We start from the raw sequence: 25,159 nt of genomic DNA, 5'->3' as shown, positions 1-25,159 counted from the left end.
CCACAGCAGATCATCTGTCCACTCATGACTGGCAGTGGAGTTTTACGGTGTTGAGTTGCCAGCCCAGCACCCAACCTTCCACAGAAGTCACACACATGCATGCATTCATGCCTAGGGCCAATTTAGAGTGTCCAACACACCTACAGCATGTCTTTGGGATGTGGGAGGAAACCGGAGCACCTGGAGGAAACCCACATGACCACAGGCTGACTCCACACAGAAGGCACCTCAGAAGGCACCCCAGCCAAGGACTGAACCAGAGAACCTCTTGCTGTGAGGCAGCAATGCTAACCGCTGCACCACCATGGCTGCCCTCTTCCTTTCCTGTTAAGTTGTTAATACAATACTAGGTACATAACTAGTCTGCAGTGTATACCTTTATGTTTAAAAATCCCCATCATTGTGGTTTCCTAGTTGAAAAAAGAAACTTCTCTTGGGGGAAATCAGGTACCTAACTGTCCAGTGGCAGTAACAACCATACACAACATGAGTGGTATTGGTTTCAATCCCTAGACAAAGGTCAGTGTTTCTGTTTCCTGTTAAATTGTTAATACAGTAGTAGATCCATAGTTGGCTGTTCTACATAGTACAGCAAAAGGTAATTTCATAGTCATTGTGTGACATGACATCTTCCCCGTCTGTCTTTTGTTTCATACATAGTGAACGAGAGAGAGAGAGAAAAGGAAAGAGAAAGCTGCTAGATTAAAGTACGAGGGTGGACATCTATGCCATAATACATTATTAGTCATTATGAAGCTCAGTGCAAAATGCTACAGTTTCAGTGCAAACTGTCACAGATTAACTTCTCAGAATCGAGATTTGTCAGTGCCTAGTAGTGGTATGTTGCTAATGCAGTTTTTGTTTTACACAAGGTGAAGTCCAGATAATGTTAACAGATTAACCACGTGTGGAGATTTGTTTTGGGCCTGCATTTTTGCTGAGTAAAGAAAGTCTTAAGTACATGATGTAGTCATTGTTTGTTTTTTTTTTTCAAGCAAGTTGCCAGGGCTGTTAATTCAAGCTGTGTTGCCTTAGGGCAACATTAATAAGACATCAGTTTTAATTATGATGTTAACTTAAGCAGTCTTGTTCCTGTACATGGCTCTTGGAAAGGTTGTGATTTATGTTATAATCCCTAGCTGAGACAGCAGAATAAAGTTACGTTACTGAGCTGAGAGATGTGACCATTTGGAAAAATACAATCAATATAAAATGCAGATTAAGTACAGTATGTTCATTCTATATCACAGATATAAAAAAGACAGTTTTGTCATGCTGCATAGTAAAGTATTAGGTTTAGTGTTTTTTTTTTTTTAACTAGATATTTTAGGAACCATTTGTTCTGCAAAGAACAGGGGTCAAAGAGGGTTGGCTGTTTCCTGGCTCAAAAGGCTAGACAAAGATCCTCACGCAGTCTATAGTATAGAAATAAGACTGCCAGTTTGTCCTAATAAATATGATTTTTGTGGTCACTGATCTTTTTAGTTAGGAATTGAGGTCTGTAAAGTTTCTCAAGCTGAGTGATGTGTTTAGACAAATAAGCAGCAAAGGGCATTATACTTAATAATCTATTTAATGAGATGTGATTACATGTGGAATTAAAATTCTTTGACTCTAAAAGAGATGCCTTTGGAAATTAGATGAACAAAATAGAAGGCATTCTGAACTACTACTGACAAATGATGGTCAAAATATAAGTAATTACCAGCAAAAGTGCCTAGATCTGTTACAGCAGTGTCTGATTGTAGGAGTGTGTCACATATATTATATGGGAAAATGCTTATTTTATCAAACTGAACTATACTACATTTATTCAGATTTAATCTGAGACCTTTGTCCTTGCACTAACTGTTAATATGGTCTAACTCATACTGGAGCAGCTATGAGTCAGTGCAAGAGCTAATAACAACGGCCAGTTTGTAGTCATAAGAAATGTAAATAACCATAGGCCAGTACAGTTAGCCTGAAGATCTGAGAAGTAGATGCCAAATAGGAGACTCTCCAAGACTGAAACCTGTGATATAACAGTGCTAACTAGTTTGCTTTCAGAACTGGCACCAGTGACTATCCACATGGGTTCGAATCAGATGGCCAGTTAGCTATCTACCATACAACATAAGCATTTATATTCAGATTTCAGATTTATAAGTTTGTCAGTAATGTCTACATGGAGTGTCAAAGGCCTTGGCCCAGTCCAGATATGCTGCAGGTTCTGCATAACTGCTATCTAATGCTTTAGTGATTTTTTTCAGATAAATTTATAAGGTTAAAGATGCTGGACCTTCCTTTGACAAAGCCTTTTTGATGAGGTGCAGCATTAAAAGAAGCTTTCAAAGTCCACGTTAATGTGGTATAAGATTGTACATTCCATAGTTTTACAAATGAGGCTAGAGACTAATGTGGTCTATAATTACAGTGGCCTGTGGTTGGACCACCCTTCTATAACAGCATTACAATGGCTGTTTTCCAGGCTTCAGGATTGTATTCAATGGAAATCCTTAGACTAAAGATGTTAAATAGTGGGTCAGATAGGCCATATTTGTTACTGTTAATAAGGTAACCAGGTATCCTATCAGGGCCCATGGATGAGTTGTGCTTAGGTCTTAAGAAGGCTAAGATTACTTGCTCCATAGTAATTGCAAGAGGGTGGTTGGCACTATGGAACCTGTTAAATAACTGCAATTATGGCTGGAGTAAAATTTGCACTAAATTTGTCATTTAGGACATTACCTATTTCCTTTGAGTCAGAGGGGGCACTATTGTTGTGGACTAGCTCTAACCATTGTTGACTGTTAGTTCTTAACTTCTTGACATAGTTAAAAAAAAAGATTTGCAGTTATTTTTGGTTTTGGAGGCTATTTTAAGTTTGGATTCAGCTTTGAGATTCCTAATGATTCCCTTGAGTTCTTTTCAAGTTTGCTTAAATGTCCTGCTTAGGTAAGCAGGATGAGGACTCTCCTAAGTATTAAGTCATTTCTTAATTTATTTGTATGGGAATTCCCTGGCATTGTAGGTCAGCTACTTTATTGGTAGATAGTTAAAATCCCCCAGTAGAAGGATGCTGGGTTTAATGGGAATTTCAGCTAAGATGTTAAATACAGCTAGCGTGCAGAGAAAGGGGATATAGAAGGTGTCGTATAACTAGCTATGATGTAGTAATAAATCTTTGTTTAAAGTGATTTGGGCATCGAGGAGTTCAAATTTAGTATCCGAAGGATTCTGTCATGAGGTGATATTAACCTTGATAAATGCAGACTCTCCCCCACAAATGCCAGTAATCCTGAAGACAGGATGGGTACTAAACCCTGGAATAGAGGGAGTGCTTTTGTTGCTTTGAAAACACATCTGTGTAACAACACATATACTAATGTGTTCGACTTGCAGAGACTTCTCGTTCAGACTTTTTTTTTGTCAGTAGTTTGTTAAAATTCCTGGCATTAAGTAGAGACAATTTAATATATTCTAAATTTAAATTTACTAGGTGGAATGTCCACCAGATACTCTCTGCCCCAAAAAAAAAAAAAAAAACACTTTGGGGGCAGCAGAGGCTTTAGCCGAAATGCAAAAGACAAAATGCAAAAGAGAAGTACAGAGCAATCCTGGCAAACCAAGAAGGTTTGCTAGCTGTGTCATCCCAAGCTGAGACATGCTGGATTCTCCTAGAATGACACCAGCTACACAGCCAATTAGCATAGCCAATTACATTGTCTTGGAATCTCAACATCGTTCTGAGTGATGGCAACATACCAGTCAACACCAGTGTCTTTCCTGCCTTGGACACATACTTACTAAGCTAAGTCATATACTTTTCCCTTCTACTTAGTTTGTTAAGGTCATTCATTCCCACATTGACTACAGTCAGGTAGGTCATAATCATATTTGTCAGGATGCAGGGATCCAAGTCCCCTTGTTAAATGCTGGATACTGGCTTCAATTGCTTTAATTCACTGGCACCAATTACTAACATTACTGTGAGTAGATGCAGTGCAGTGGGGGTGCTGCGGTAGCGTTGTCACCTCACAGTTAGACGTTGCCCATTCGATTCTCAGTTAGAGTGTCTTCTGTGTGGCGACATGCATGAACGGGTGTTCCTTCGTTGAAGGTTGTGCATTAGGCCCGGCAAGCCAGCACGTAAAACTTTACTGCCAATCATTAGCGGACCGGAGTTCCGCTGTGGCGACCCCTAACAGGGAAAAGCCGAAAGACACAAACAAACTGTGAGTAGATGCAGTCTCAGTGGACCTTAGGGGCATGGAATCTGCACCTCTGACATATGAAATCACTTTGAGGTAGTACTAAAGAGCTTACAACAATTACTACACTGCCTCAAAATACCTGGTGCAATCAGGCCAGCTACAGAAGGGACAAAAGTTAACTGAGGTTCTGTAATGACCGGTGCAGGTAAACAGGTATAAACAGGATAGATTAATAACTTATTCTTGGTATATGACAGAGGAGGATAAAGGATTGGACTGTAGAAATGAGACAATATGGAGTATGGCTGAAAGATGCAAGAATATGAGATGTGACTGCTGTAGTATTCCCAAGTGAATAAAAAGAAAGAGAAAAGAAAATTAAAGTGATAAAAATGTGTAGTAGCAATGAAGTAGTCAGTAAACAAGTGTTACATTTAAATCAGATAGCTTTAGCTAGGCTAACTTGGTTTGTAGTTAACCAGAAGCAACAATGAGCAACAGATGAACTGCAGAGGAATAGTCTGAATGAAAACCTCTGAGTGCAGTAGCTATAAAGTAAACAGTTTTGGTGTAGTATCAGCAGAGCAGTCAGCCAAACAATAAAAGTAAAGTTACAGTTAATCTGAAGATATTTACCCAGAATGCTCTCTTGTTGAATAAATATAGCCAAAAACTCTTTTGTTAAAAATAGCAAGAAGGACAAAGCCAAGCCAGAGTATTCACTGTGTAAAACCTTAAACCTTCTGTAGTGATGACTCATGGGATATAAGCAAATGACCAAAAATACAGAACAGATGGAAGAGGCACAAATCCATAATCCACACGAATTCCTTTATTAAAACGACTCTTCAATCCAATAAAACGCAGAAACAATAAGTTTGACTATACAGTTCCCTAACGCGATTACACCAGCACTGCATTTTCATTTAAACCACTTCATCAGATGGAGACAAATGCATACCTACACAAAAACCACTCCTTATATATTCATCAAAATAATGTATCAGGTCAGTGTGGGGGGAATCCATTATAATATATTTTAATGTATGTGTTGTATGCATTATAAGTCTTACCCCTTTAAATGTTTAAGTATCTTGTTCCCTTTAATTAACTCATTGTTTAATTATTTTGATGAATATATAAGGAGTGGTTTTTGTGTAGGTATGCATTTGCCTCCATCTGATGAAGTGGTTTAAACGAAAACGCAGTGCTGGTGTAATCGCGTTAGTGGACTGTATAGTCAAACTTATTGTTTCTGCGTTTTATTGGACTGAACAGTTGTTTTAATAAAGGAATTCGTGTGGATTACGGATTTGTGCCTCTTCCATCTGTTCTGTATTTTTGGTGTTTTGGTGAACATTGGAACAGTGATTCTTTTTGGATTGTGATATAAGCAAATGACCCCTTATGGGAATACCAGTATTTCAGCTACACAGCTTCTAAATGACCATGACTTTTTACTTTTTTTTTATTTATTTTTCTATGTTATGGGCACATTCAGGCCAATAAAGCCAACCTTACTAATTGTAGACATGCATGCTTTGGCCATTTTTTCTTTGGCCTTGTTAGTACTGCTCAAGTGGATTGTTATGTAGCATAATCTTTGCAGACAGCTTATGATGTTAGTGAGGTTATGCCTTTTGTAAAGGTGGCAGTATAGCTGCTATGACCCAAGAAAATGTACATTGCAACTGAAGGGATTATTTTTTATTTTTTATTTCCTAGATAATCTAGTCAGACATATGCAATTCTCTTCTGCCAGCTCTCTTATTGTCCATCTCTGTCAGACCTCTGAACCTTAGTGACCACTGGTGTGACCCATGTGATGAGGGTCTCACTTCCCACGGGTGAGCCCATATGGTCCCAATCTCCATGTGTAGGCTCTAAGGAGGATGAGACACAGAGGCCACGTAAGGAACCATCACAGTGCAGCTTGCAAGGGTTTTTTTTTAGGCTGTACCAGCAGCATGCTGATGCTACTAATGTAGGATGGGTGGGCAGTGAGGCATGGTCTATGATGACCTTTCTGCCCTAGGCTGAAGAACAGCACCACCTTCTAAACTATCTCACGTGCCACAGTCAGGTGATCATTCCAAACTCTGGCCTCCACAAGCACTTTCATAAATGATCTTCAAGCAGCAGAAGTAGCAGCATCCTTTTCCTGCCAAGATTATCATGCCCATCTACCCTGCACAATTTATCATTCACCTGATCCACTAATCAAACTCAGGCTACATGGGGTATAGTCAGGGCTTCATCCCTGTATACCATTAGAGCTGATAGATGTGTACACTTTGAGAAAAGTTTGCTTTATGTTTTTTGAAGTTAGCAGTTACACTAAATATATCTGTGTATTTTTGTCAGACACCAGTAGTTACAATAAGTGGGATTTCATTCTGGGACATGGGAATATTGCCACAAACATAGCAGCTGTATTAAATGCTTGGCATATGCATATAGGATTCTGGTTCATAGCTAAGTACTAGGCTAGCTGCTCTTGCAGACCATTTTAAGCCTATCCAGTTTCCCTTTTTGTACTCAAAATAACCTATCCAATTTGGTTATAGATTTGTCTTATCCATACCACGGTCAATAATTATATATTACCCACTAACGAGAATAACTGGGATCATATGTCAGTTAATTTGAGTTGACCCATGCATGGGATAAAGAATTTAGGAGTTGTCTCTGTCCATTAGTAGTACAGGGGGCAGTCCTGGGGTAAATTTTCTGTTTTCCATCCATAGATTTAAGATACATTTGAAAATGGGCAGGGATGACATTTTTTTTATGTGGATGGGGAATCCATTCCACGGTGGTGGTGTCCTCTGAAAAATATAGCTGTCCCTCCAAACCATTCTGTTGATGTTGCAGAAGAGGTTTAGATCACTAGGCCAAGTACTTCTGATGCCATTGACTTGATGATGTGCAGTAAATCCACCAGTACTGGGTCAGAGGATGCCTTGTATGCCAAACACTGCTCACCTTTTAGCAGTTTGTAGGATAATGAGTATAGTGACAGGGCTTTGAGTTAATCCATTTAAGACATGTTGTTTAGCCCTTACATCCTTTTAGTAAGGCACCTCTGTGAGTGTTCCAGTTGTTGCATGTGCCTAGACAGATACATGCCAAAGGGGACATTATGTTCAATGATTGGCTTAATGAGGGCTGAGTTAAAGGGGACAATGCCATCCCTAGATTTAGCCACAATCCCTTTGTTTATAACTGTGCAATACTGAAGAACTTTCTTACAACAATAGACACTTACAGGTCAAAAGTTAGGCCACTGAATACATACGTTCCCCAATCCTGAACAAGTGGTAAAGTAATTAAACTGCATATGTGAATCTGGGATACTCATGTGCAAGTATGGTCATCAGTAGCCAAAGGACAACAACCTTTTTCATTGTTTGGATCTTGGTTATGAAGCAAAACATAATTTTTCTTATCAGTTGACACTGAGACACTGAATCCCTTTTTTACTTTAAAATTAAAGATCTAATTTACTGTGCTTTGCATCCAGTGTGAAGATACCCTATTTTTCTCTTTTGTGTTTTATCACTCAGCAGAATGTGTTTGATTACATTGGAATCCAAGTTCAGCTTCCATGTGTACTTTTTGATGTGGTTCAGATGAATCCATTCATGTTTATGCGGCTGCTTTTTGTAAGGCTGTAATTGCATGGCTAGCATCCCCACTTTAGTAATCACATTGTGTATGATGCGGTTTAGCTCCTCACTTACTAGTACTGATAAATTGATGGACCATGGCTAAGGCCATGTCTGTCTCTTGCTCAAGTTTTACCTCTCCTTTGTAGTCACACCTTACTTTGTTTATCCAGTTTAAGACCATGGACTTGTCTAGCTTTCCAGACTGTTCATTTTGGCTAATCTATTTGGTCTTACAAATGGTCCCACAATTTTGTTTCTTACAGAGGTACACTATACAAATTTTTTTTCCTTTGTAAGGATATAGACCAACTTCCCATTAACTCATGAGGTGCCAGCCTGCATTGCTGGAGACAAATTTTCATTTTCATGAGAATGTTAGGCAGATATTTAGCCTGATGCTGTTGAGATTCTTATATCATCTTTTCATCTCTTCCTTCAGTGTGTGGATGGCTCTTTTGATCTGAAAGAACTTTCATGATGTGAAGATGGATTGAACCACTGTTGGATTCCTCATCGGTAGTACATTTTCTCTGTTGCTGTGCCCTTAAAATTGGATCCTTGGTCACTGTGATATTCCTGGGTAGTCACTGAAGTATGTATGAGTATCTCACTCATAATAATAACCACAGTTTTGGTGTCACATTTTCATAGACCATGGTTGCATCAATGAGGGCAAGTAGAATGTGGAACCTCCTTGATCCTGGAATCGGTGAGCTTACAGAATTGTCTGAATTTTCTCTCAAGGCCCTAAGCTTTTGTTCCTTCCAATAGAACAACGAGGTTTAGGATTACTTGATTTGAATGAATATTTTAGAGCTACACAGTTAAGCCTCTTATGTATAATACAAGCGGAAGCTACAATTCAAAGTGGAATGTGATAAGGATATAGCAGGGGAGAATTTAAAAAAATAAGGAAAGAGTGTGACTTTGGATGCAGATCTTTAAGAAGAATAACAACAGTCATACAGAATATTATATTCATGAAGTAGCAGAAAGTATACTAAGAACTTAGCCAACATGAAAATAGAGAAAGGAGAATCTGTTGGTAGGGATGACTGCAATTAGGGGTACAGAGAATAGGCAAGAGGGAGCTGGAATTTACTGAAGAAAACTGGCAAAGGAAACAAGGTATTGGGAACAAATATAACAGAATGGGAAGAGGCCAAGAAGACATTTACACTGCAGGCTAGAGATTGCCTTCCCTATCAGGGACTGATAACAGAGTATAGGCAAAGAGAAAGGGATAGGGGATTCCTAAGTGAAAGACCTGTACTGATTGAGGTTTTAGCTGAATCAGAACAGAAGCTGCTATTAAAAAGGGATAATTAGCAGGGCATATAAAATACTGTATAATAACTATAGGAATCAATCAGAGGAGGACAGAAAAGATTAGGAAGAGAGATTAGATTAGCAATAAACAAAGGAACAATGGGAGAGCATATGTATGGCTCCCAAGTATGCAACAAAGTCTCAAAGATTTAAGATTTTAGCTTGGATTTGTTTGCATAGGAACTTTTATACCCCAAACAGATTCCAAATAATTTTTCCTAAGGTAGATGGCAAATGTTGGAGGTATAATATCGTTGGAAAGAGACATATGAGAATATATATTTTGGGGGTGTGATGAGCTAGCAGACTTTAAACATTCCCTACAGAGTACTCTGTCTAATACTGGGTGAGAAAATAAGTGTAACTAAGGAAATTATTATTTTTTTTAGTTGAGTTACAGGATCTAAATTGCCTAGACATAGTAGTCTTTTTAAGTTTTCTTCTGGTGGATGCCAAAAAAAGGAATTAATAGAAAATGGAAATCAATGTCTAACCCAGCCATACATGAAACCGTGAAAATCGTAGCACAAATAAAAGAACATGAAGTGGGATCTTTAGAAAAGGGTAGTAGTAAATTACATAGAAAAAGAATAGAAATTGTGGGAACAACACATGCAGAAAAATGTTTTGAAGGTTTAAGAGAAGGCAGAAACAATTTGTGTAATGCTGGATTAATTATATTGCATAGAATAATCTATGTAATGTATAATGTTTGTAAATGTGAATTGGTCAATATTTCTTGATTACTTTTATATAAATTTAAGTTTGCCTAAGTCACAAGTGATAATTCAATAAAGGTATTTTTAAAGGTTTTAAGCTTTGAGATAGTTTGTACATCTGACATTAAGTCCTTCTTCCTATTTTAAGCATTGCACAAGTGGCATATCAGTCTAAATAGTTTTGGATGTCATTCAACATACTTTCCTCTTGAACGTTAACTGATAATTTGTTGTAGCTTATCGCTTACCAGATGTCCTAAAAAGCTGTGATTGTACGTCAGCAATGATCTGCCTTACTAGGCCTCATCATCTATTCTGTTTTTAATTTATAGACTCTAATTTTAGTTTTATACTTGGCTTGAGATCATTCCCCAAGTACTTGACTATTGTTCCCTAATCCTTGGTAAGGAGATTTGATCTGGTATTGAGTGTCATGTGGGACTAGTTTTCTAGCCCTAAGACAAACAGTCGCTTCATTTCAACTGAGATGGAAACTAACAAGCTATACATAGTATGTATCAGTACCACACCTCAAAATGGATACTAGCTGTCCTCTTTTTCTATAGCTTTTTTTATCCAGTTTAGCTGTCCATGTAGACATATAAGCTGTAATGCACTGATAGTGTCACACTGTCTTTTGCTTGAAATTTTGATTCTGAAGAAGTCATTTGTGTACTGATTAGCTGAGATGAAAATGTATAAAGATTTAAATAAAGCTGCTAAGGATTACTGAATTTATCCCCTGCAGATTCTTTCCCTCTTGAAACATATTTGTGATACAATTGTGTTTGATTTTTTTAAAGTATTTTCTAGTAAAGAATCAGTACCTTCACCCAAAGTTTAGTTTTGAGAGGTTCAAAGTGCCGTATAATAAGGGAAAACTGGGTTGCTGAAACCATAATTAAAATAAAAACAGAGCCAGCCACTAGCTTAGATGGTCTGAATTTTTTTTCTTCCTTAAATTAAGTTAGGGAAAATGCTATTCCCTATTTAACCTATTCATTTCAACTAACATTAAAATGGTTATATACCACCATCATGCTGGAAGAGATGATCCGGGATATGCAAGAAACTACATGGCAATTAGCTTTACTCACATTTTAGTTAAATGCTTTAAGTGAGTCATATCTCTCAAATGTCTAGATTTTCACAGAATGTCCATTTTTTGCCTCGTATTTTTGTGTGCTCCTCGTAAAATTTTGGTTTACTGGCTAATTACTGAGGATTGAAGTTACTAACTAATGACACACATTTGACTTACAGACTTTATAACCTCCAGAAAATGCTTAGAAACACAAAACCCATTATTCTTACACCTTTTTAAGTTTGTAAGAGCAATATTAAAAATCTTTCCATATTTTTGGTATTTGTATCCCCCATTATTTTAGGCTTTGTCCAAATTTCTTGTGCTAATAGACTTATGGGTATGAAGTCAGTACTTCGCAACCCTATGCCACAGAATGTTAAAGAGTTAATGGATCTTAACCAGCATGGTTTTGGCCAGGGCCATTCCTCCCTTTCAAATGTGATGCCTTAAACAGTAATATTTCTATAGCTGTCGTATCTTTTGAGCTGAAAAATGTTTTTGACACCACTCCACATTCAATCATTTTGTAGTTTCCGGAATCCTAAGACATACAGGCACATATTATGAGCTACATACCAACTTAGTTAAAGGATAGGTACTGGTGTGTAAAAAAAACAGATCAATCACCTCTGATGATTTTTCTATAACCAGGGGAGTGTCACAAACTTCTGTGTTGGGCCATTTTTTTTATTTAATATCTTTATGACCACATTGCCTGTAATTGATTATATTTGAATCGATAAGTTTGTAGATGATGCCAAAATGATTGTACTGGTCACATTTGTAAATGGCCAAGCAAAGCAACTAGACATCCTTGATCAGCTGTACAAACGAGTGGAAAGTAATAATATTAAACTGAATGGTAGCAAATGCAATGTCATGCACCTGGAATCAGCTAACAAATTTCATCTGTAATAATTTGTTTTCTATCTGCACTCAGTTAAAAGACTTGGAAATTACGGTTACAAGTGATCTAAGCTTTATTGAGAATGTCCAATGCATTATCAGGGAATGTTTCTATACCATTAGCACACTAATAAGAATAGCTTCATCTCAATATCAAAATGCTGTGATTACCTTTTATTATAGGTAGGAGTACTGCACTGGGTTTTTTTTTCATACTCGGCCAAACATGCTTATATATTGGAAAGGATACAGAAATATTATACCAGACAAATCACTTCTGATGAGAGAAGTTTCATATAGCATAAATATGCACCCAGTTTTCTACTGTTCAAATGGAAGGGACCCTAATTTGGGCATGCAAAATCTTGGCTAATGAGATATGTAGGATTGTTGTGAGCATCAAATTCATGGATTATACTCTAGGGTCTGGAAATTATAACTTGACTACAACGGTCGATTAACACCGTATGAATATAAATTTGAAAATCATTTTTTCTGTCAAAGTAGCAAAGTTGCAGAATATGATATTATTTTTTGTGAAGACTTTTTTGAATATGTTTACAGCAGAATGCCTTATTTCATTTACAGTTATATGGATTGTGACAAAAGATAATGCCAGTTCCAAATACTGGCTTGAAAGTAGTACCATTAAACTAATGTTCTTGCTAATATTTGTCCCTTGTTTATTAGTTTATTTATTTACATGTTTTAACCAGGGTAAAACACTGATCTCTGTGGAGCATTTCAAAGTTCAGCCAGGGAGCTATAAGATACACATTTGCATCAAAATCAACAATGTAGCAAAAGAATTGTAAAAGCAAAAGCGGTGAACCATAGTACAATGTGATATGAAACTAAAACATACATGGCATACTTAGAATGTAAATGAAACAGATGGGATGATTCTATGTACAGAGAAGAGAAATTTATTCTGGAAAGTAAATAGGTAAGGAAGTCAATAAAAGTGTCAGGAAAAGGAAGAGAAGAACAATATGGGGAAATTAATTAAGTAAAGAGAAGAAAGATAAGTACAGCAGAGGACAGTAAGAATTTAAATATGCCTGTGTTCATTATGGTGTAAGAGAAAGTTGAGAGAGCTGGATTACATTATTTTCCTTCACTTGGTAACTATTCCAACTTATATCTTTTGTATTAAAATCTTAATACAGGTTTTCTGTTAAAAGCAGTAAGAGATGGAGCTGATCATTTCACGTTCTAACTACAACACATGTTTCTGATTACATGCAAAGAGTATACATCCCTTGAGCTTGCTGAATGTAACTACAGCCTGTGCAGTACCAAGCTGTATAGGAATGAATGTACAATACCTGTGGTATCCCATTTGTGTTATGCATGTGTTTTGAGTCTGAAATCTGTCATTTCCTTATCGAACTCTATAATTCCTGACAAAACAATGAATGCAGTGTTTGAAACATGATAGTTTAAAGCTTCATTAGATGACATGACTATCAGTAGATGAAATTCTCCAGCCATAACAAATTACGAGCAAATGATCCATAGTTAAAATTGTGGCTCCTTCTGTCAATTTAAATAAATAGATGCTTATGTAATAGAAAGTAGAACTGCATTATGAACAGATTACTTCTGCTTCTGTCGGGGTAATTTTTGGTGTCAGATCCACTTTATTCTTATCTTATAATACTTAAGCTAAAAGTTGCTTATCTGTGTTTATCTTCAGACTCGGTGGGATGGCTTGACAGGACGAATCTCCTTCAACAGAACTGATGGATTAAGAAAAGACTTTGATTTGGACATTATCAGCCTCAAAGAAGATGGAGTGGAAAAGGTGAAGACTTGTGGTTTGCCATTAACCAATCTAGGTGCCTGTGATTATAGTAGTTACAGTAATGGTTAGCTGACTTTGTTTTTCAAAGTGGGATGGTAGCTTAATGCAGTGCAGTTTAACAGCATGTTTGCAACATCAGGCTACAAAAACTGTAACCATATTTCTTAATTTAGTTGTTGAAACATCAAGTGGTAGATGTTTGAAGTTACCTAAGCTGTCTCCATGGGTTAAAGTAAAAGCAAAATCATTGTTAAATAATGTCATATAAGGCAGATAGTTATTCAGTATTTCTTTGGAATCCAGAAATGACAGTTCAGAAGTAACATCATTACTGAATGAACTGTGCTCCATCATCAGTGGGAATCAGTTCTTGTAACTTGAGCAGTAAAAGTGTTCCTTTCTGTGAACACACCCAATTTGTTTTTAAAGAAGCCTTATTACAAATCTTACACTTTAGTGGCCATTTGCAAAGGTGATATTAAGTATTCACTAGCAATATACAAGTAGCACACTTGCTTATGGTGCAGAAGGCTGTGGGGTTTACTCCCAAATCAGGTACATTATCTGCTGATACTGGAGTGCAGCATAAGGGGTGGGAGTGTTTACTCCTGAGTGTGTGATCCTTCAGATGACACATTAAACAGAGCTCTCATCTGCATGAGTTGGTGGTAGCTTTAATGGATGTAAAAGATCATATGGCACCTGTCAAAAAAGCATTTTTTAATAAATATTTAAAAAACATGCTATTTATATGGGTCTATATTATAAGATCGACGTTTGAAAACATCGAACAACATATGGTCGACATCATATGTTCGATGTCTTCAAACATCAACCTTATAAAAAGACAAAAAAGAAAAAGAAAAAAGTAACCTAACGGGTTTAAGATGGGGGGAAAGCCCCCTGCACTACCCACGTGGGGGGCTGCACCCCCCCACACCCCCCACTACTTAAATATACCAACTTCAAGACCACACTACACTGCAGTAAATGGAAATCTCCCCTTACGGAGATTTCCATTTACAAGCTTGAGATTCTGAGCATTCGATATTCTCGTGTCAGATTCAACATTGTAGGTTTTCGAGAATATAATATAGACCCATTTATATAACTTTATATTATTTTACAGCAATATCAATATTTGCGCATGACATTTTACAGTATTTACAATATTTACAATACTTATAATATTTTGAATAAAGACAATATACATGTACAGTGACATAACTCTTCTCAGTCTACCAAAATACAAAACATTAATTCATTAACCCTACCCCTTTTCCTCAACTAAAAGCTTCTCCTTTCTAAAATGAACATAAAAGTCCATCTTTTATTAAACAAGACTTCTTTTAATTTTTCATTCCAAATTTCCAATAATACCAAAAACATTCTTTTATCAATTCTTTCCCCAAATACCAAAATATTATTTTCTGTAATATTCATACAAAGTCAGATTCTTGTTCATATCTTCTGCTTTTTTATGCTTATTAAAATATTTTCTTTATAAAGTTAATACCAGACATCCTTTGCCCTTTCATGTCCTAAAAAACCTTATTCTGCTGTTTCTGTTTTATTAGAATATATATACAGCCTATCATGCATTTTCGTATATAACATATTCCCTTTTACAGATAATTTGTTAGTCAACAGAAAGCACATATTCCTTTTATTTTTTTCTATCCCTTCCACCCACTATTTATTTACTTCTTCTACTTTACAAGTCACTATTCCAAGGAACTCAATTTTTTGATCAAAATAGCAAATATCTTCAGATTTAGTTACAGCACTTAAACCCTTACTTTTCTCTTTAGTCAACTGTAACCCCACTTTCGTTAAAGTATCTTTCAATAATATCACAATTTTTTCACCCGGCTCTCATTTTTTGCAATAACTATAACACATTAGGAATCTCAACACAGTACTTTATACAAAATATACCATGCATAACACAAGCAACAGCATTCATCACTAAAGAAAATAATGTGCTGCTCAGAGTTCACACACACACACACACACACACACACACACACACACACACACACACACACACACACACATCTGCTCAGTCAAATATCCATTAACCATTACTCTAACCAGTTATTATTATTATATGCTATAGTTACTAAGTTCATTTTTTCCTTTTAAACCCATATTGCATCAAAATTTCCCATAAGCATTCATGACTCACATCATCAAATGCCTTGCTAATGTCTCCCACTATTAACTTGACACCACTCCCTATATACAGTATATCTGCTACTTCCTTTACCACATTTAACAGTTCATGACTTCTTCTGCCTTTCACCCCATACAGATTAGGCAACATTACTTCATGAATAACCTTCTCAAACCTCATTTGTAATAATTTCATTAATATTTTATAGTCTGCACTATTCTGTATAATTGGTCAACAGTTTTTATGTAATTATTTTCCTTTTTACCAAGTCAAAACCCTACCTTAATTCCTAGCCTTTAGCTAGATATTGGAATATCTGTTCATTACTGTTTCATATTTTATGTATAGCTAATGTTTGCTGCAGTATGTATTATTTGCTATTGTATGTATATTCAATTGTTCTTCATGTACTCTGCTGCTCATTTATTGTTCTGTGGAGCTTTTCTCCCCGGGCCTCCACTGAAAAAGGACCTGTGTCCAGTTGGAATTTCCCGGTGAACAAATGTAAATAAATAATGAATAAACAAAATAAAACCCAAGTAACACCCAGTCAGCCAGGAAAATAAGAAAGCTTCCAAATTCACTCACAAAACATTGAAACTTCAAAACCTACAAAAATGAATTTGTTTTATAAAGTTAAGCATTTTCATCCCATTAACATACAGAGAAGTTATCAGAACTGCTAAAGCATCTTCTTACAAATATTTAACAAAACTCCAAAATATTCTAGTATTTCAGAAATCTATACTCATAAAACAAACTTGTGTCTAACAAGTATCTGCCTTCTTTGCCTGGGAACAAAATTAGCAACATCTCAACTAGATTAAAAGGGATAAAGGTTAATTATGATATGATCATTATTCCCAGTGGAGGGAACATTCTATGAACTCTTTCCTCTGGATAAGCAACAGGATTTGGCAATATTACTGAACAACAAGCAAAAATGAAAAAATGCGTCTGCTTAGCAAAATCCTTCTATCACCTCATAAAACTTTTGAATCCAATCACAAAATGTTGGCATTCAGTCAGTGGTTAAGAACATATTGTTACAGAGGGTGCCTGCTGACCTGGGGGGGGCAGTGTCTGGTTTTCAAGGGCTTCATTTCTCTGCATGAAGTATACAAGTACAGAAGAAGATGGAGAAATGTTTCATCCCAGTGGTGTTTTTTTCAGACCGTTTCAAGTTCCAAATAAAAGGAAGTGAAAAACCCTAGATAGAAAATCAGAGATAAAGGTGTCTGTATTCAATATCCAACCTTTCAACAATAAAGTGAGTTAGAAGCTTTTCTGTATTTGAAGCATATTGACTTGGATTTAAATATTCAGAATTTATATAACAAAACCGGGGTAGTCCTCATTTGTTGCAGATCAAATGGCATAGATGGTAGCATCTCAATCTTTGTATTAAAAAATACCTGAAATCCACAATCCAAAAATCATCTCTAGACTAGAATTTGCTCATGGAATGCATAGTGTTAGTAAGACTGAGTATAATATTTTAGGAGTTTTATGGTGCTCTACAGAGAATGAAGATGTCTTCACTAACTGCTAGATGTAAAAATTAATGGAAATTCAGTCATTATGAGGGATTTCCACTACCTACAATTTGGATGGTTAAAGTTTACATTAATCTGCAAAAATTTTACTTGGCTGTCTTAAACAACTTTGGAACAAATATATGAAAACAAATGAAACACTTTATATACTATACTACAAACCTAGGATATTTTAGCTCCCTGCCTCTATAATTAACACAGATTTTGGTTCCATCATATTCATGCTATAAACTCAGTTATAAACCATCTATGACGCAATAAATGGCAGACCTATGAAAACAGACTATGACTTTATTCTCAGAAACCTAGTTAAGTCTATCAAGGATCACATAGATTAGTTCCACGATCCTATTAACTTCTGAATTTAGTAATACATGGTGGTAAACCACAAATATATATAATGAAACGTTTAAAAAAAGGAAAAGAAACTATGATGAATCACAAGATTAAATAGGTTGGAGAGCAAAAACAGGTATTATTTAACTTTCAAAAATAATCCTGATCATAAATGCAATTATATAAAATAAAAACGTCCATATTTTTTATCAAATCTTCCAGCTCTAATTATCAAATCGGCTTGATCTTAAAAGTTAAATGTAGTAATTCTGTGGTTACATCTGAAAACTAAAAGGGAAAAATAAGAATGTTATATGCTATCAATAAGTAACAAAGTGATTACTTGGACACAGGACGTAACAAATGTGCCTGAAGAAAACATCTGTTTAGACTTCATAGTAAGTAAAAATAAGTCAGAGTCTATAGAAACAAAGGAAAACATCCCTTAGATAAGTACAAATATGACAACTGCTGGCACACAAAATTGAAACTACGGTTTCAGTAGGATCAAGCAACACAGCATCTGCTTTATTACCCTGAGTCAAGTGAAACCTGATTAAACTCCTGTCAGTTGTCACATCATGTAAAATGTTAGAATTTGATCACATACCTAATTTATAATGACAGGTTGTAGTATTACCAGTTTGCAAAGGGTAGGGGTTAAATCAGAACAAATAATTTTAGTCCTATCATCCTAACCATTATTCTTCAAAAAAATCATAGATATACTGTTGCATATTCAAAATGACCCGGGATTTACTTTTGTTAGATATGAAACAATATGGTTTTGTTAAGGGGAAAGCTCACTTTCTAGATGACATAGTATTCATTGAAGAGGTTGTAGTTTGCTTATCTTGACCTTTCTAAGGCATTTAGCACTATGCCATAAAAGGGAAAGGTTAACAAAAGATATACCAATTTATATCTAATTTGATGAGTGAAACACATCAAAGCACACACATTGTACATTCACCTTTACCAACTGTTAAGTTAATGGCTCTTCTTTTTTGGTCCATAAAAGCTCATTCTACTTGTCTGCAACTCACCTGGTCCATTCTATCCTTTCTTCAAGCCTTGTTTTCGTTTTAACTGTACTATACTACAGTGAAAATCATAGTTCTGCTATAAAGAGCAAAATTATTCTATTTCAGAACAGTATCTCATTAAAAATGTCTTGAGTGCCCAGATTTTACCAGAGACCTGTTATTATCTTCCACTGAGCCATTCTTGTTTTGGACTACTGATTGTCTGACCCTTCAAATATTATATCTGGTGTTGTCAATCTTCATCCATTCTTGACTAATGAGGTTATGGTTCTGAACCTCGGAACCAATCCGGCTGTTCTGTAGCTCACGTCAGCCAAAAAATTCTCTCAAGCAGTAAGACTACCCATAATTTCCTTCTCTAAATTACCTCAGATCTCATTTGCCACTCTTGCAAATAAGACACGTCAGCCAACTCTCTCATAGCTAAGTAATTTTCAAATTGTTGTATAACTATTTTATAACTATTCTATAACCTTTTACTTCATAGTTTTTCTTGTTGAGTGTCTGGTCTACCCTTGAGTGTGTGATTTCTTCTTACCGCAGGTAGTTTCTTTCCCCCTACCATTGTTGGTAGTGTCTCCCTTTTTTTACTATGTGGTAATCCTTCTACCATTGTTGGTAAACTTTCTTTCTTCTTTCCTCTTTCTTGACTGTGTGTGTGTGTGTGTGTGTGTGTGTGTGTGTGTGTGTGTGTGTGTGTGTGTGTGAGGATAGATATGGCAGAGAAACCAAAATCTTCGACCATAGGATTTAAACAATGAACTGAGTGCAGCAGAAAAACACCAAACTCAGACAGGCGTGAAAGATGTATTTATTGCTTGAGTGTGGATTTTTCTATTTTCCAGGGCTTTAGTAATACAACCCTGGCAGAGAGAAAAAAATAAATTGATCCTCAAAGAACTACTTATGGCCCCTTTTGAGGAAGCCTTGTCCAAGGCTAACCAGTCTCCACCGGCCTCTGGCTCTAAGTCGTCCTGCTTGGTGCTGTCATCCCCTTTGCACCGACCATTGAAAAGCACAAGCATACCTCTGAGGATTCCTTCACAGAACTGAAATCCAAGGTTCCAAAAATTTCAGATTAGTCAAAGTCTCTGGCACTGAAAATTTCTTTGGTGCCTTCTGCACCAGCTATGTCTGTGGCTCAGAATCCTAGTTCTATGGCTCCAACCACTTCCACAGCTCCGATTTTGGTGCTGACTGTTTCCCCCATCATGCAACAGATGGTGCTGAGACTAATAATAGTCCCAAAACCCAGGTCTACCTATTCACTATCTTTAAAACCTATTCATGAACAATTACCTAGTCTGTTCATAGAGAGATCTGAGTCTCCTTCAGCCTTTTCGATGCTGTCCATCAGAAGTCTCTCGGAAATGGATGTTGTTAGGTTGGTGGACCAGATCTTGGCAGCCTGGGGTCTTCCCTCTTCTGCTCAACCCCCTCTTCCTTCCAGAGCAGGTGTTTTTTCTCCATCCGCACCCAATTATTCTCCTCCTCTAACCTCAATACAGGTTTTAGAGCCATCGACTCCACCCTCCCAGGTTCCTATGACTTCAGCACCGACTACAGTTTTGTCCTCCACACCGAGCCTGGCTTTGACCCTGTCAGTGCCATCGACAGGCACCATTGGGTTCCCAGGACCATGTCCTTGCCATTGAGCATGGAGGGTTCATGTCAGCTCTGAGCATTTCTACAGAGCTGTCCTTATCCCTTACGGCTATGGTGGCAGTGGACTCTTCCACAGTTCTGGTCTGTCAGGTGGGACTTTCGGGGCAGGGTCTGACCCCGGTTCTGAGTTTGTTGGTCTCAGTTCTGGGCTTCCATCCCTTCTCAGGGGATCCTGCCTTTCAGGCTATGGAAAGGGCTTTAGCTACTGCCTCTTCTCACATGGCTCCTGGGTTCTTGGATTCTTCCCCTGTGACCCCAGTTTCTTCAGTTTAGCCACCAACCTCTATCCTTGGTCAGCTCGCATCATGGTTGCAAGATGTGCCTTGTAAAGGTACTCCCTCTTCTGAGTCCTCCTCAGATGTTCCCACTAAAGAACCACCTCAGAAGAGATCGTATAAGAGGAAACACCTCAATTTTCCACAAGAATCTGTCACAGAGGACATGGATTTCAATGACGAAGAGGGTTCATAGGTAGGTACTAGGCTATCGGCCCAAGTGCCTAAGTAAGCCTAGCTAACAAGGTTCCCTGGCTTATGCCACCCAAGAAAGTTAATTTCTTGTGCCCCTGTCGAGCAGAGTCACAGAAGTGGTCCCCGGGGCGTATTTCCTATTTCCCATCCACTCATCAGGATTTTTCTTGAAGAGTGCTAATGAGGAATTTGCTTGACATAGATGGGTGGCTTGTTCCAGAGTATAGGAAGTCTCTGGGACAGGAATCTATCCCTCCAGCATGTCTTGTTTATTGTGGTGACAAGGTTTAGGTCCCTAGAGCATGTAGTTCGGAGGGATTGGGATTTCTTTAGGTGTAGCATGTCCAGCAGCTCTAGGTTTAACATAGCTTTATATGTTAGGCAGAGATCTCCTTGGAATAGGTGAAATGCTACAGAGTAAAGCTGGAGTTTTATGAGACAGTCAGTGTAGGGCATCTGTTTGAGGCCAGCAATCTTCTTTGTGAGGTACTTCTGTGGCCTTTCCAGCTGCTGCAGATGTCTTGTGAGGTACATTCCAAAAGTAGCGTTGTACTCTATACTGGGTCTAGTGAGTGCCAAGTAGAGGGGAACAATGACCTCTTTTTTCCTGGATGAGAACCCTTTTATGATGAGGTGTGCCACATAGAAGGATTTCCTGACTACTGTGGTGATGTAATTATCAAAGGAGAGACTACTGTCTACCTGGGTTCTAAGGTCTCTTATCACACATTCGGCATTAAGTAGACTGCCGTTTATGTGGTAGTTCATGGGTACAGAGTTTTTACCAAAGGGGATGACAATGCACCTTTTGGCATTGAGCTTGAGGTCATGCCTCTGACACCAGGCATCTGTCTCATTGAGGCCCTTCTGCAGGATGTCAGCATCATTTGGGGACTTGACTATGGCTCCTAGTTTGCAGTCATCTGCAAACTTCATTAGCCAGAGGCTTTCTGTGTCAGCCTGTACTTCAGAGAAGTAGATACCAAACAGGAGAGGTCCCAGGATGGAACCCTGTGGTACTCCACTTGTCACTGGTTTGAAGTCAGATTTGGAGTCTGCAACTTTTACAGTGTGGGTTCTGTCAGTGAGCCAGCTGGCAACCCATCTTGTGACATAGGGATTTATGCCTAGTTTAGTGAGTTTAGCTATAATCCCTGAATGGTGTTGAAAGCCTTGGGGAGGTCAAGATAGGCTGTGTGAACCACCTTACCCTCGTCTGCAGCTTTGGTGACTGCCTCAAAGTAGCCAATCAGGTTCAGAAGGCATGATCTGCCTTTCACAAACCCAAACTGGGTGATGTCCAGAGTTTGGAGGTTACAAATGTCTTTGTTTATGAGTTCCATGATGATACGTTCCATGGTCTTGCAGAACAGGCTCATCAGGCTAATAGAGAGATAGTTCCCAGGATCAGTGGTGGATCCCCCTTTGTGGAGTGGGGTAACTGTTGCTGTGTGCCATTCAGTGGGCACAAAGCCTGACGTGAGACTATGATTGAACATGGTGCTTAGGTGGGGAGCCAGTTAGTTCTGAAGTTCGTGTAAAATGCAGCCTGGGATGTTGTCCGGACCCATGGATGCTGTGTTTTTGGTTTTAGAGAGTGCAGCTTTTTCCTGCATAGATGTGATTACAGGGACTCTGCATTCTTCATATATAGATATGGGCCCTTTAGGGGTGAGAGGGGGTAAAGCTATCACTAATCCTATCTGCCAGGATGTTGGCAATATCAGTTGGTTCAGGAATTTTCGTGCCATTGTGCTGTAACTCAGAGCAGATCTGGGTGTTGCCATTGAGATTCGTGACATAGCTATAGAATGCTTTGTGGTTTCCCTTAGAATCAGTGGTGATTTTGTTTTCGTAGCTAGCTTTGGAGGATCTTATAAGGGATCTCAACTTCTTACTGAGGCTGACCAGGGAGCTCCTCCACTCATGGGATTTTACTCTCTTTTGCAACAGTTTCTTCCTTCTGTTCTAGAGTTTGTTTATGGCAGGGAACCACCAGGTTGGCTTCCTTTTTTTGGAGGATAGTGTCTTGATTCTGTTTGGGATAGCACGATCCATGCACTTGTGTAAGTGCTTATAGAGTGCATTTGTGTAGGATTCAGCAGTCGTAACTGTAGTGTCCATCTGCATGGGTGTCAAGAAGTTCGCCACTTCTGTCTTAAGAAGCATGAAGTTGGCTTTGGAGAACTTTTTACTGTGGTTTCCTTAATGGTGGGTGAAGGCAGGATGCGGATATCTAGGGTGATTAGGTTATGATTGGATCTGACCAATGAAGAGTTGACTTCAGGTGTGGAACACTGGTCACTCATGTTGGTAATGACTAGGTCTAGGATATTGTTGCCTCTGGTGGGGGTGTGGATAGGTTGATCCAGAGCATTTGAATTTATTAATTCCAGAAAGCATTGAGTGAAGGAGTTTGTTCATGAGTAGTTTTCCCAGTTAATGGTGGGGTAGTTGAAATCGCCCATTATTAGGGTGTTTGGTCGAACCGTAATATTTTCCAGTATATAAAGAAAAGAGGAGTGTGAATCCTGGGGCATGGTGGGGGATCTGTAGCAAGCTATAATTTGGATTGCAGTTTTGCCCAGAGTTAGTTGCACTTGGATAACCTCGGATGCATTATGCTGCGCAACTAGCCTGGAGATGTGGATATCCTTAATGAATATGGACACACCTCCGCCTTTGGTGTTCTGGTCCAGGTTAGATGGCCAAAAGTGTGGTATGAGTTATAGTCTGGTAATGCAGGGGTGCTCTTTAAAGCCTTGAACCAGGTCTCAGACACTGCAGATATCAATGTTCTCCATTTTAAGGAGTGTCTCGAGAGAGTGCATTTTGAGATTTAGACTTCTAGCATTGAGTAGCATTACACTCAGTTTTTGCTTACCTGTTCCTGTTATGGTGGTGAATTAGTTATTTGAACCTTGCCTAAAAGGCACTATAGGGGCAGCAAGAGCCTTAGCCAGTATTCGGAATCTCAGGGGAGACAGGTGCAGGCCATTGGTTCCCCATGATTACTCCTGGAATACATATACTTTGGAGACATTCTGGAGATCCTAAAACAGAGGGGTGATTAGAAGTCCAAAGACCCATCCTCAGAGGAATCTGTGTACTTGCAGGCCTTTGGTGCACACCCATCTACCTCCTGGGTGACCCTGACCACTGACGATTTAATTAAACTAATTGCAAAGTGAGCATGGACGGCTTCTGATTCTGTAGAACCAGTCCCCCAGAGACCTGACAAGATACTTACTGCCCCAGAGGACCAACCACATTGGGCTAAAGGCTTGGTAGTAGATGCCATGGTGGTAACGGGTGCCACAAAAAAAGAACTAGCTGAGGAAAGTTTTACTGTCCATCCCCTGAACTGAGAGTCCAGGGCAGTGGACAGATTTTGGATAGCATCATTTCCCCTTCACAGGTTGCAGAAAATACAGGTGCAGGTTCGTCCTCTACTGTGCTCAAACAAGATACCTGCTTAACTGATTCTGCAGGCACTGGGATCCATGACAGCTGCTATCACTTTAGTTCCATTAGCAAGATTTCACATCAGGCTTTTCCAGTGGCTACTAGCAAAGCAATGGTCGATTCTTACCCACCACATGAACCACTTAATTTTCATATCCAGTCAGTGCGAGAATGATCTAACCTGGTGGATGCATTTGGAGGAGATTCTTCAAGGTCATCCCTTTGTTTTCCCTCAGCCCAAGGCCATAGTGACCACATATGTTTCCCAGGTGGGGTGGGGGGGCATTATCTAGGAAAGACAGTTCAAGGCACTTGGTCCTCCTCCAAGGCCAACCTGCATATCAATGTTCTGGAGCTAAGAGCAGTGCTTCTGGCATTGCAAGCATTTCACTCTCTAGGGATGATAGCTATTCAATCGGACAACATGTCAGTGGTCTGGTACATCAACAAACAGAGGGGAACCAAGTCCTACCCCTTGTGTCAAGAAGCCCTTTGAGTGTGGCAATGGGCCATGTCTTCCAACCACTTTCTGATAGCAATGCACATCCCAGGACTTCCAACGTAATTGCAGACAAATTGAGCAGATGCATTCTCATGGCTCATGAGGGGTCTCTGAACTCCAGAGTAAAGAAGGAGATTTTTCTTCACTGGGGCCAACCTTGCTGTGACCTGTTTGTCTCACCCATGAACAAAAAGTCCAGAAGCTACTTTTCCCTAATTCCCCCTCAGA

General features: G+C 38.4%; 1 protein-coding gene across 3 annotated transcripts in view; it reads left to right on the top strand.

Moving 5' to 3' along the window:
• GRIK1 (glutamate ionotropic receptor kainate type subunit 1) overlaps positions 1–25,159 on the top strand; it is a 1,940,968-nt gene that overhangs the window by 1,290,129 nt on the left and 625,680 nt on the right. For all 3 annotated transcript variants that reach the window (XM_044072744.1, XM_044072745.1, XM_044072743.1), the window contains exon 7: positions 13,608–13,715. In XM_044072744.1, the coding sequence (XP_043928679.1) occupies positions 13,608–13,715 (108 nt within the window). The remainder of the gene's footprint in view (positions 1–13,607; positions 13,716–25,159) is intronic.

Source organism: Protopterus annectens, chromosome 5.part0 (genome assembly GCF_019279795.1).
Source record: "Protopterus annectens isolate FY-2018-M chromosome 5.part0, PAN1.0, whole genome shotgun sequence".
Lineage (NCBI taxonomy): Eukaryota > Metazoa > Chordata > Ceratodontiformes > Protopteridae > Protopterus > Protopterus annectens.
The sequence above is the reverse complement of the archived record's forward strand: the minus strand, read 5'-3'. Positions and strand labels throughout refer to the sequence as shown.